Raw genomic sequence first — 11,448 nt, forward strand, 5'->3', positions numbered from 1 at the left:
GGAATGGAATGACAATTTTCACACAACAATAAAGGAGACAAATGGATAAGTACATACTTTATTGTGTTATACAGACAGTTGTTAATATACAAAATTATTGGATTATATGCAGCCATTCACTGATTTATATACCTGTACACCATATTATTGCATTCAAAACAAGTAAACCTAATAGCAGATACATCTTTTCTTTAGAGGCAGTTAAAAAAAATGATTAGAAGTGTATGCATGATATTCTTCTGTACATGATTTCTAGAGTCAGCATATCCATTTGCTACATTTTTCAAAGCTGTAGGTTACAAAATATAAGAATAAAAACTGTGACAGGGACTCAAACATCCTCAATCAATGTCATATTTTCACCATGTGATCATTGTCTAAAATCATCACACAGAAAAACAGGCCCTGGTAGCTCCAGGGGGCTAGCTGTGCTGTGAGCTTGTATGACAGAACTCTAGCAATACACTTAACTCCATACACTTGTCTCCATAAGGAACCAGGCCACAAAGGTCCCTTAAGAGTAGACAATTCAAATGCAACAGACAGCTGGAATGTTTTTAAGTGCTCGGATTTTGTTTGCCAATCTGTCATTTTGAGATGATCAATTTTACAAAACGTATCTTAAACCTAAACTTGTCTTGAAAATTTACTTCCGAAACACTAGTAATTATAATCTTATATTGACCCATCAATTAATTCAAACACACACATTTGTAATCAATTAATCAATTTGATTAAGTTTGATTAGTTTTTATTTTAAGAACCTTCAATACAGAGCTGAAGCTGCAGTCTTTTGAAGCAGCCAATTTGTTAAATGGACAAAGCGGGCTGTACTGAATCTTTACCATGGTAAACAAGGGGCAATGTTCTTTTCTGACACAGAATACTCCCTTTAAGTAGAACACTCACACATTACATAAGCACAAATATAGAAACATAATAACTGAATAAGCATATACAAATTTTAAACCTACTGTAAGGTGGCACCAGCATAATTGTAACAATGTTACAATGCAATGAGTAACAATGGGACCTAATATTAAAGAATATTTTGCCCCAAATTCTATATACAGTCACTTACAAACCTGTATTGCAAGTGTATAAAACCACTTGTATCAAATTCAATTCATTGTCATACAGAATGGTATGATACTGTATATTTACTGATTAAACAAGTTAGAAATTATGCTAAAGGACCTAACAATGTTGATCCTTAATCTCTCGTTTACATGCAATTTCTTTTTTTCTCTTTATCCTCTCTCTTTCACTCACACAGACAAGCACATCCAAAATATGGTGATGAATTCTGAGCACTTAATGTTCACATAGCAAGATTAAATTTAAGTGCTACTTCCTTCATTCTGTCTGCTAAACTTAACAGTTTCCAACTTAGGATTTCTCCAACTCTACTAAACCATGGCGGCATCAGATAGTCTTACTGCTGAACCTGAAATACGTTGATCTTGCTTGTGTTTTTCAGTGTTTGCCGACGATTGCAGAACCACACACGGACCACCTCACGGTCATAGTTGAGCTCCTTGGCAATCTCTGTGATCTCCTGGCCGGTGGGTAGGGCATTCTTCTCAAAATAGGTGTTCAGTACCTCGATAGCCTGTGGGGTAAAGCTAGTGCGACGTTTGCGTTTCTTGGAAGGCTCCCCACCCACAAACTCCATCAGATTCTGCTGGCCCTTTTGGTTCCAAAGCTCTGCTTCAGCCAACCACCTCTCCAACACAGGCTTCAACTTCTGAGCACTCTTAGGTGTGATGTCTAACTTCTCAAACCTGCAGATGAGAACAGACGGGAATACAAAAAGTGACACACAAACCAGCATGGATATAATTTTAGAATGCATCAATCCATCTACTGCATTACTCGGCCTACTGTCACCAATCAATGACAGAGATTTTACCTGCAGATAGCAGACTGGCTGTAAGCTGGCCCTTCAGTTGCAGTGAGAGCCTGTCCCACTTGTGTCTGTGTTAGCCCTAGGGAGAGCCTGCGGATCTTAAAGTTCTTGGCAAACTCTCGAATCTCTTCCAGATTAATACCCTCTTCATCACCGACTGCTTGTTGTGGCTCTAAAGACATGAGGGGGCCAGTTATTAATATCCACCTACTTTAAAAACTCTCTATTTGGAGAAGGGGTGCATATGCCAGGTGGATGTACTTACTGCTGACGAGCTGACCGACTGTGGCGGTGTCTCCACAGGCGATGGGAACAGAGGAGAGGGAGGTAACAGTTTTCATCACAGACGGTTGTGGGGCGATGACTACAGGTGACTGAGAGACAACTGCTGCCGCTGGCTGGTGGGGAACACCATGATGTGGGTCAATGAAGGTGCAAGTGATAGATTAGGCCTTGATGCCCTGATTCACATTTTCAAAAACATTATTCTGTGGAAACATTCCAGGAGCAGGACCTACTGGAACATGTAGGCGGTAAAATATCATGTACAGTAAAGCTACAATTGACTGTTGGTAACACAAGTTTACAAAAAAACGATTCTTCTGAAAATCTAGTTTGACCCAAGGACTGTACCTGAGTGCTGGGCTTGGAGAGTGTCAGCGTGGCAGCTGGCTTGGGCAGAACAGCTGCAGAGGTGGGGACTGCAGGTCCATTCCCTATGGTGGCTATGATCTGGCCCTGAGTGTTGAGGATCAGCTGTGGGGCAACAGTCTGGACCTGCAGGCCCTGGAGAGGCAGAGCTTGAGTGGCAGCACCTCCCGTCAGAGAGGCTGGATTCACCAGCAGAGGGAGAGTTCCAATCACCTGCAGAACAAAAGGAATCACTGAACTTTTAACGTGATATGAACAGACATACTGAAATACACTTGTTATGAACAGGTTATGGATGATTGCTTTTACCACTGTTAATGTTTATCTATACAGTATGTGGTTGCTTTGTAAAAAGGTAAACTGTTTTCACCCAACCTGATGGTTATGTAAATAACCTACCTGTCCTTGTGCATTGGTGATGATCTGGCTGGTGAGACCTGACATGGCGTTGGCAAAGATGGGGGTGGAAGCAAGGGAGCTTATAAACTGGGTCTGGGCTCCCAAAGACGCAGCACTGATCTGAGAATGAAGAAACTTTTTTTTATCTCTGAAAAATCGTAAATCGATTTTTGCTCAAATCGTGACCCCAATAATCATTTCAAATCGAATCGTGAGGTACCAAAAGATTCCTACCCCTAATATTCATGACCATATACAAATCCAAGTCATTAAACAGCTTCTCAGCTGGCCGTCATCGATTACATGTATAGGACAAAATACAAGCAGTACAGTACAAACACACTGAATTTAAAAAGGTGTTCTTACAATGGCAGGGTTGATGGAGAGTCCTGCTGTCTGGAGTGTTGCCACTGACACGTTGGGCTGAGAGATCGTTGTCATGGCTGAAGCCATCTGGGCTGCAGTAACCTGGGCATTGGTTACCTGCGTAGGCTGGGATGTCACCTGCTGTACAGCTGCCTGCATTGACTGCAGAGAGGCTGTCTGAGGCTGAAAGACTGTCTGGGCGGGATTCTGCAGCTGAGGCTGGATGGAGTTTAGCACTGTGGCAGCTGAGGTGAAAAAGTAAACAAAAGTTAAGCTGAGGCTTTAGTGTCGACGTTAACATATGGAGTCATTCACTCTCGTACATAAACACCCCCACCCACAGACACATACAGACTAAAATGTCCTACCTTGCAGGCCAGCAAAGGGCAGTTTGAGGAGGCCTCCTGCAGGGTTGGTGGCTGCGAGCCCAGGGAGGGTGGCTACGTTGGTGGTGGGGAAGGTTAGCACAGCCAGGCCTCCCTGGCCCCCCATTGACCCTGCCATGCTGAAGGGGATGAGCAGGGGCTGGCCCAGGGACCCGGTCTGGGCCATCATTCCTGTCATCAGAGTGGCCAAGCCATCCTGGGTCAAGACCTGCAGTGCAAAGGGGTTTGGTGAAGGGGGCAAGTTCAATTAGATCCAGAAGGAGACAGAAAGGAAGGAAATATCCAGTGTGATGCATATTAGGTGAGGGAATCGGAAAACAACAACACAAATAAATACAGGTCATGCTCTCACCTGCGGACAGCCCTGTACAGTTATGGGCATGGTGGCCTGGGTCTGTGCCAGGGCCACACTGATGGGAGCTGCTGAAGCCAGGTTCTGAACAGCGGAGACTGCTGCCTCGACAGACACCACCTGGTCACCTAGCACTGACAGTGAAAACACAATACTATTGCTGCTTCTGTTGTTTGGAAGACAGATGTCATGTTCCTAACTAAAATACAAGTAAAATACATTGAGAACCTACCACATTCTTTACTCTTTTAATCAATGCATTATTACTTTAATTAAACATAACTAGAGTCAGACCAACTCTGCTAAGGGCTCACCAACTCCCCCAGTGGTGTGGGGGACAATCGGGCTGTCTTGAGTGCTGGCCTCAGACTGCTCTGGGGCCAGACCACCGCCATCCTCAGGCCCAGAGTCAGTCCTCCCATCAGGGACAGAGGATGGAAGAGCAGCATCCACCTCCACCTCTAACACACGGATTGTCTCATGGCCTGACATCACAATCACCTGAACAGCAGTAAGTGGGGACAGGATAATACCAAGTCATGTAAAAATGTTACTTTACTGTTACATTGTGTGGTCTGTGGTGGATACGCTGTCATTCAGTTATTTCAAGGAAAAAACATATGAATCTAGATATACAAAAGCAGTTTGGTAACTGACACAATGCATTACTAGGATCATACCTAGGCTCAGTACAAGTCCCCAAGATTATGGAATTTATGATCCGTCATATAGAGACTAATCTGTAAGCATTGGTGCCCCCTGGGAGTGTGTAATCAGCTCTGCAGTGGTTTACCTTTCGGAGGAACCACACAATGTCTGTGCTTACACAGTAGCAGACCATGCAGCAGACCTCTACATGTACTTCTTTACATTTGCATCTTCAAAGCAGTGTGTGATTTAGGAGTGAATGCAGCAGTCAGAGATTGGAGGAAAGGCAGACAGATGACTGGAGCTGGAGGCTGAGATGCAGAACGACAACGCAGGAGAGGAGAAGATGCATACCTGGTTGTCTTTGGCAGGGTATTTCAAAGTGCAGGAACCTAATTGCTGAAAAAAGACCTCTGCAGTCAGACAGTGAATGGCTAAAGAAAACAGAGAAGCCAAGCACATGTTAGGACAGAATGAACCAAAACAAAAGGACACAAATGACATTACCACACCAACACAACAGAGAGCATCAGCCAACAAGCGGTTAAAGCAATGTTTTATGAAAGTTCCCTTGTCATCCATGAAATACATTGCTTTGTTTGCTGACTATGAGTATGTGGGACATAGTCAGCTGAGTAGTTAAAACTATATTGATCAATAAAAATAAGAGACTGTCGCTTAAATCTACTGGACACAAAGAAAGAGATATCAGCTAAAGACATATCATGTGATTGTCAGCCTTGTATTTCTTTGTTTGTAGTGAAGCATTCCAAATATGATATGGTGACATATGGAGGTTTTGACAACTTATGACAGGATGTCAGGCTAGGAAGCAGAGGCAACACAGGAGTTTCTGGAATGTTAGATGGGGCATATCAGGTAGTGTTGACAAAGAGAGGGAAAGTGATACCTGTTCATTGACAGTAAGGGGAGCATCATTTGCAGGCAGTCCCTGGGAGTCCATGGTTCACTGCTCACACCACCAAGTGGTTCACTTCACCTCCTTGCATTCTATGAAAACAGAAATATCTTTATAAACAGGTTGACTACATCAATAAATGCTTTGTTCGCTACACGTCTGAGCTGATGCTTTTTCAACTAAATAGGAAACTGTAAAGGCCGTTGGATGTCAGAATTGGACTGATTTCATCATGAAAGATGATCAAAACGAGTTAGATATACGTGACTTCCGCGCAAAATAAGGAATATAATACACAGCATTTAATTGAACTGTAAGGCCCTTTGGAACTGTAGGTTTGACTAAATGAACACACACGAATAACTGTTTTTGTAGGCCCGGGTCTCTTGTGTTTCACACGTCTTGAGTATGAGATCTGCCAATCGTCATCGTTGTCCCTAAATTCCCAATAGAACGTCACAAAACATCAGTAACGTGGCGCACCATATAGAAATATACAGCTATATGCCAAAACTTCAGAATCGGCACCCCACCCCCATCCTATTTCAATAAAGTATTGCCGCGAGACTGCGGCGACAAAAACCATACACTGGTCCATTTTCCAAGTCCAAATGTTATGTATTTCCCTCTCTTTATCATAAATATATAAATTATGCTAATTAAGAGCATTGCATATTAACCAAAAACTCATTTCCTTTCGCCATTTCGTCGTGATAGGCGAATGGCAATTTTGAAATAGAACCAGAATGTCTTGACAACTTACCGTAAATAGGTGTTCTATTTTCAGTGATTCTCCCCTTTAGAGAAGGTTTGCCACAGTTTGTTTTAGTCACCCATCATTAAAAATTCATCTCACAGCTTCCAGACAGGCGCTATGGCAGCACACAAAAGAAGTATTTGCATTGTTAAGCAGGGTTGACAACGTTAGGATCTGTCTTTCTCAATATTTTATGATGGTCTCTTTTCTACTGCTGTCCAGATCACCAAACAATGGCAGAAGTGTCGCGTAAAACCATACTTCTGATGCAAAGTCCACCTAAATTACCACAAAATTGGCCTTTTGCACTACGTCATGAACATAATTTATGCAAGAAAAATCTTGCATTGAAAAATGTCTGCCTCGACTTGAGAGGAGCCATGGCTGCCTTAAAGGCAACGTACTTGTTATACGCACTTGGAGCCTGACCATGTTAGGTGCGGGGACACAATGTGCTATTAGCTTGCACCTAAGTGAAACCGAAGATAAATGAGTCTCAACCTCTTCATTGTTTTGGATGTAAAATGAATAAACAAAACTCCATATAATTTAAAGATTTCTTTGTTTCAAATTTGGCATTTGCCTTTATTTTATATTTTATAGCACAGTCTACACTTTTGTAAACAAAATGTTCGAAGAATATTAGCCTATATATCCATATAGCGTAGCTATTATCAAACCAGTTAATTGTTTTATATGGTCATCGTTGTTTTCCATCTTTTTACAGCCAGCTGGCAGCGAGTGGCATTTGCATGCATTTGTACTGTATTGCCATGGAGCTCAAAGGAAGAGCTAAGATTTTTTTTTTTACCTTTAGAGCTCTGTATAATACTGGTGTATATGCACATCCAATAATTGTATGTTTTAATCAATATGCAATTACTGAATATGGTTGTAGAAATGTTCTTCCCATTGCATTCTAATAAGCAAAGTATGATTGTTGAGTTACATATATTTTTTTATTTTTTTATTTTAGTATCTCACTTGGGTGTGTATGGGTGGGGGTTGGAGGGGTAACAAATATGCTGCATTAAAAAAACTCCGAGATGACCATCTTGATTCAGTAGCTAGCTCTCTCTAGTCTCTTTAATAATGTCGATGTTGTATTAAGTAACCGCTGTATTGTATTAAAATGCAGGCACAGGCTTGTGAGTTCATGTAAAAACCATGCACTTTCACCCTTAGAAATGGGAGTGGCGAACACGAAATGACGTAACTACAGCCACCCACCATAACAACATTCGCTAGCTGAAAACCCGTGGAAAACAAGGAAGTGAACTGTCATCTAGTCTGAAGGCCCAGCTGTTGTATAACTATATTCCGTTTTCTTCGACTAAAAGGCCTACAGATCATTTCAGAACAATGAACAACAAAGGTAGCTAAAATGTTCAGATATTGTAAACGGTCTAGCTGCAAGGTCCAGACATTTCAGATAGCTTGTATCTGCAGCTTTGTCCAAGATCAATTTGTTTATGTTACGAGTGCGGCCGCCAGTGTGCTAAATGATTAATTTATTTTATACGAATCTAATGATTTGGCGTGAAAAGTATCGACCACGACTGCCTAAAAATGTATAATGTACAATTTATTGTCCACGAAATATAATTTGTATCTATCAACACAATTAGACCCTGGCTGAAATAGGAACACGATTTCAGCTAGACGCTCCGCCTTTATCATTTTGGTGTGTCCACGTGACCTGACATTACCTGGGTTTTATAAAACGAATTTATACCCCCATGGTAGCTTGTTAGCTTAGCTGCAGCTGTGGGTTATTATAAAACCGATAGCTATTGTTTGTGGTCGCCAACGCACCGTTTGTATCTGCAACTGTTATTATAACCCTACCAAGCCTCGGCATATAGATATAGTTGATAAGCTATCCGCTCTAATCAAGCTGATTGACCTCAATAGATGCTAATTGTAGATACTAGCATTATGGTTGCTACCCATTTCCCCACATTTTTTTTATTCAATTATGGATTCAATAAAACTGAGTGTATTTTCTCATTTAAAAAACGAATATATTACAGGTTCATATCCCCAGCAAGCTGTGTACCCTCAGCAGAACAGTGCACCTATGTACCCACCTGCAATGCAAGTGAACCCTCAGGCACCTCCTTACACAGATGCACCACCTGCATACTCTGAGGTATGTTTTTTAAAATGTGTTTCCCCCTTATTGATGTACAATCCCCCGCTAATTTTGTAATTTTTGCAGATATACCAGCCCAGATATATGCATCCGTCTCAGGCAGCTGGCCAGTTGCCCCAGATGTCTGCTGCCTACCCCGGTACTCAGATGTACATGCCCCTACAGCAGACCATGCCTGTTGGAGCAATGGGTCACAATGTTCCCATGGCATACTACCCCATGGGAGCCATGTATCCCCCTGGCTCTACAGTGCTGGTGGAAGGTGGCTATGATGCTGGAGCTCGCTTTGGGGCTGGCAACAATGTTTCCATTCCTGTAAGTAGAAAATAACAAACACTTTCATATTTTGATTGTATAGTGTAGTTCACAAGCTGTTAATCATTAGATTTAATCTCTTAACTTCTAAAGTATTAATATACATGCTTACCTGTTTCCCCTCCACATTGAAGCCCCCACCCCCAGGACACCCCCCTAATGCAGCACAGCTAGCAGCAATGCAAGGGGCCAACGTCATGATGACCCAGCGCAAGAATAACTTCTTCATGGGTGGCTCCAACGGAGGTTATACCATCTGGTAACGGCAAGAATTTTCCTTGTCAACTTCACCTTTACCGTTGTCCTCCATTCCTACCCTCTCCTGTTCCATCTGCCTTCCACTACAGGCTGCTTGGACGTGCCACGATACTGATATCACCTAATGGAATGTAATACTTGTCTTTAGAGCCCTGATCAAGGTACAGCACTCCACCTCTAATCTAGAGTCAGACCACTGAACAGTACTAACAACACTGCCTCTAGAGGGGAGACGGTAATTAGTGATGAAACCCGTTTTAGAATGCAGAACTGACTCCCTGACCCTTACAAACATGGGTGAATATGAGAACAATTGCAGGATTTTGACATGCAAATATGATGGTGGTTTTCTGTACCTTATTGGGTAACTGTAGATAAACATAATCAGGTGCCAAAGAGCACTGGACTTAGCCTAAATAAAAATAAATTAACTTAAGTAAACTTAAATAAAATTCAAGGGATGAAATTCAGTGCAATTCCAAATTTAGATTTGGATAGAAAGGGTTGGTTGGCTTAACATTTTAGCAAGTTGTTTATTCCTCATTCCAAGTCGGATACCCAGCGTTGTACATCTGTGTTTGATTATGTAGAGAACAATGACTCCTTTTTTGTCTTCAAATGTAATGTAAGCTTGAACATATAAAAGTAGGAGTTTTGAGTTTGTATGCCACTAGAATAATTTAGCTTGTATCACACTTTTAAGGTTAAAATAAAACATTAACCTTTTATATTTCATTTCAATGTTTTCAGTACTCTTTTTGCACATCTTTAGGTGGTATGTTTTACTTATTTGCTATTGCTATTTACTTAGTATAACCAATGAGCTGGTTGTACCAAAGATCGGGTCTAGAATGCACTTAATGTTTGGTTGTGACTTAAATGTAACTTTGATCATTCAAATGGCACAATTTAAAAGCAAACATATCAAATTAATTAAGCAGTGATGAAGTTGTTGGTACCTAGACCTTCAATCTGGAATGTCTGTGGTTGCTGTCTTATGTACTGGAGTACTTCGATGTCATTTCTTGTAATTGTATTCTCATTGTTCTGCATGCACTTTTACATAATTTACTTTTTAAAATGTTGCTGTAGAATCAGATACTTTCCATACAAACACTACAAACATGGATTTCATATGCACTGCAAAATATCCACTTGGAGGGGCTTCAGTTCTTGGACTCTACTATATTACTAATGCATTACTATCCCTCAGCTCATTTGTTTCAAAGACAACACAAAAAATTATGATGTTGCATTATTGGATAACAAGGATGCATTGCTGTTTATACAACTATTTCTGATCATTTTTGTGCTGCTAACTAAACTACCTTACATGCAGAAAGTAATAAGATATTTTAGAATACACTTTCACCAATCATCCGGATTCAGTTATTACAAATTTCTGTAGACGTTCCCATTTAATTTCCTGTCATTGGTATCACCTAATGTAGAGTCATACGTGTCCAGCTAGGATAACACTGGGTATCCGACAATGTTTTTTGATTGTTGTGGCCCTCGTGAAACTAGTACTCAGTGAAAAAATAATTTTAAGTTACTTTGGTCAGGTTACAGTTGGCCAGCTGTCTGGAAACCTGTTAGCATGCAGCCAATAGCACATACTCTAATATCAGAAGAATTGTATCCACAGTAAAACTAGTCACACAACCAGTTACCTTTCTTGACATGCTTGGCATGTCCCTCATTATGCATGAGTCTTCACACCTCCAAAACACAAACTGATGCTTCAAAAGGGTCACAGCTTTCAAAATGTACAAATGAACAAACCTATGTATTGTCTTTCTTTCTATTCCATACATTGACATTGTTGTGCTTGTAATGTAACATAATGGAGGTTTGGTCCCAGCAATATAATGTACTGTAAAGCTTGCCAGTAGATGCCATGCCAACCACAGCCAGTGTGGAGTAAAAGTCTCTCTGTCGAAGGATTTATGGACATTTATAGTTCAGGGATTCTCTTTGAAATTTTTATAATATGGATAAATGTATTAAAGTGATTTGATGGACTTTGGAACATAATCTATCTTTTAAGGTTACTAAGAAGGAGATGAGTGTCACTGGTTTTCTGAGACATGTGGCAAAGACACAGCTCTTTGCAGAAGAACTTTAGGTGCACTTAACTTTTTTTACACTAAACTTAAAATTTAAGATGAAAATTTAGAATAAAGGCTATTTTGGAAATGTGAAATGCTACTTGTTCTTTAGTTGTAAGTTGAGTGGTTTTGTTTCTTTTCAGATAATTATTTAATTTTTCAACCCATGACACACTCGAGAGGGATTTCATTACTTCTATATACTGTCCATACACATTTACC

At 40.8% G+C, this 11,448-nt stretch overlaps 2 protein-coding genes across 7 annotated transcripts; one reads left to right on the forward strand and one right to left on the reverse strand.

The window, feature by feature from the left end:
• Positions 1-86: 86 nt before the first annotated feature.
• On the reverse strand, positions 87-6,682 carry pou6f1 (POU class 6 homeobox 1). 6 transcript variants are annotated; one of them, XM_067240820.1, is made up of 12 exons: positions 6,394-6,682; positions 5,622-5,722; positions 5,066-5,110; positions 4,378-4,564; positions 4,064-4,197; positions 3,694-3,919; positions 3,326-3,570; positions 2,960-3,079; positions 2,543-2,773; positions 2,175-2,307; positions 1,913-2,081; positions 87-1,784 (listed from the first exon to the last, which is right to left on the reverse strand). In XM_067240820.1, the coding sequence occupies exons 2-12, from the start codon at positions 5,673-5,675 to the stop codon at positions 1,436-1,438; spliced, it is 1,893 nt and encodes a 630-aa protein (XP_067096921.1). In that variant the 5' UTR covers positions 5,676-5,722; positions 6,394-6,682; the 3' UTR covers positions 87-1,435. The 6 variants fall into 6 exon arrangements, with proteins under 6 accessions (XP_067096921.1, XP_067096924.1, XP_067096922.1 ...); XM_067240823.1 differs by having other exon boundaries at positions 5,066-5,145; XM_067240821.1 differs by lacking the exon at positions 5,066-5,110.
• Positions 6,683-7,636: 954 nt separating this feature from the next.
• dazap2 (DAZ associated protein 2) lies at positions 7,637-11,321 on the forward strand. The gene is made up of 4 exons (XM_067239466.1): positions 7,637-7,762; positions 8,421-8,539; positions 8,609-8,857; positions 8,992-11,321. Exons 1-4 carry the CDS (start codon positions 7,750-7,752, stop codon positions 9,118-9,120), a joined length of 510 nt encoding a protein of 169 aa, XP_067095567.1. The 5' UTR covers positions 7,637-7,749; the 3' UTR covers positions 9,121-11,321.
• The last annotated feature ends 127 nt before the right edge of the window (positions 11,322-11,448 follow it).

Source organism: Osmerus mordax, chromosome 7, assembly GCF_038355195.1.
Source record: "Osmerus mordax isolate fOsmMor3 chromosome 7, fOsmMor3.pri, whole genome shotgun sequence".
Lineage (NCBI taxonomy): Eukaryota > Metazoa > Chordata > Actinopteri > Osmeriformes > Osmeridae > Osmerus > Osmerus mordax.

What these genes read in the sequence shown, in the direction of transcription:
- pou6f1 (XM_067240819.1), bottom strand. Translation starts at nt 5,293, where the DNA reads ATGGATGACAAGGGAACTTTCATAAAACATTGCTTTAACCGCTTGTTG. An exon ending in TCACCAATGCACAAGGACAG is followed by an intron (nt 2,774 to 2,959) that starts GTAGGTTATTTA and finishes TTTGTTCTGCAG; the next exon opens with GTGATTGGAACTCTCCCTCT. An exon ending in AGTCGGTCAGCTCGTCAGCA is followed by an intron (nt 2,082 to 2,174) that starts GTAAGTACATCC and finishes TCATGTCTTTAG; the next exon opens with AGCCACAACAAGCAGTCGGT.
- dazap2 (XM_067239466.1), top strand. An exon ending in CACCACCTGCATACTCTGAG is followed by an intron (nt 8,540 to 8,608) that starts GTATGTTTTTTA and finishes TAATTTTTGCAG; the next exon opens with ATATACCAGCCCAGATATAT. An exon ending in GCAACAATGTTTCCATTCCT is followed by an intron (nt 8,858 to 8,991) that starts GTAAGTAGAAAA and finishes TCCACATTGAAG; the next exon opens with CCCCCACCCCCAGGACACCC.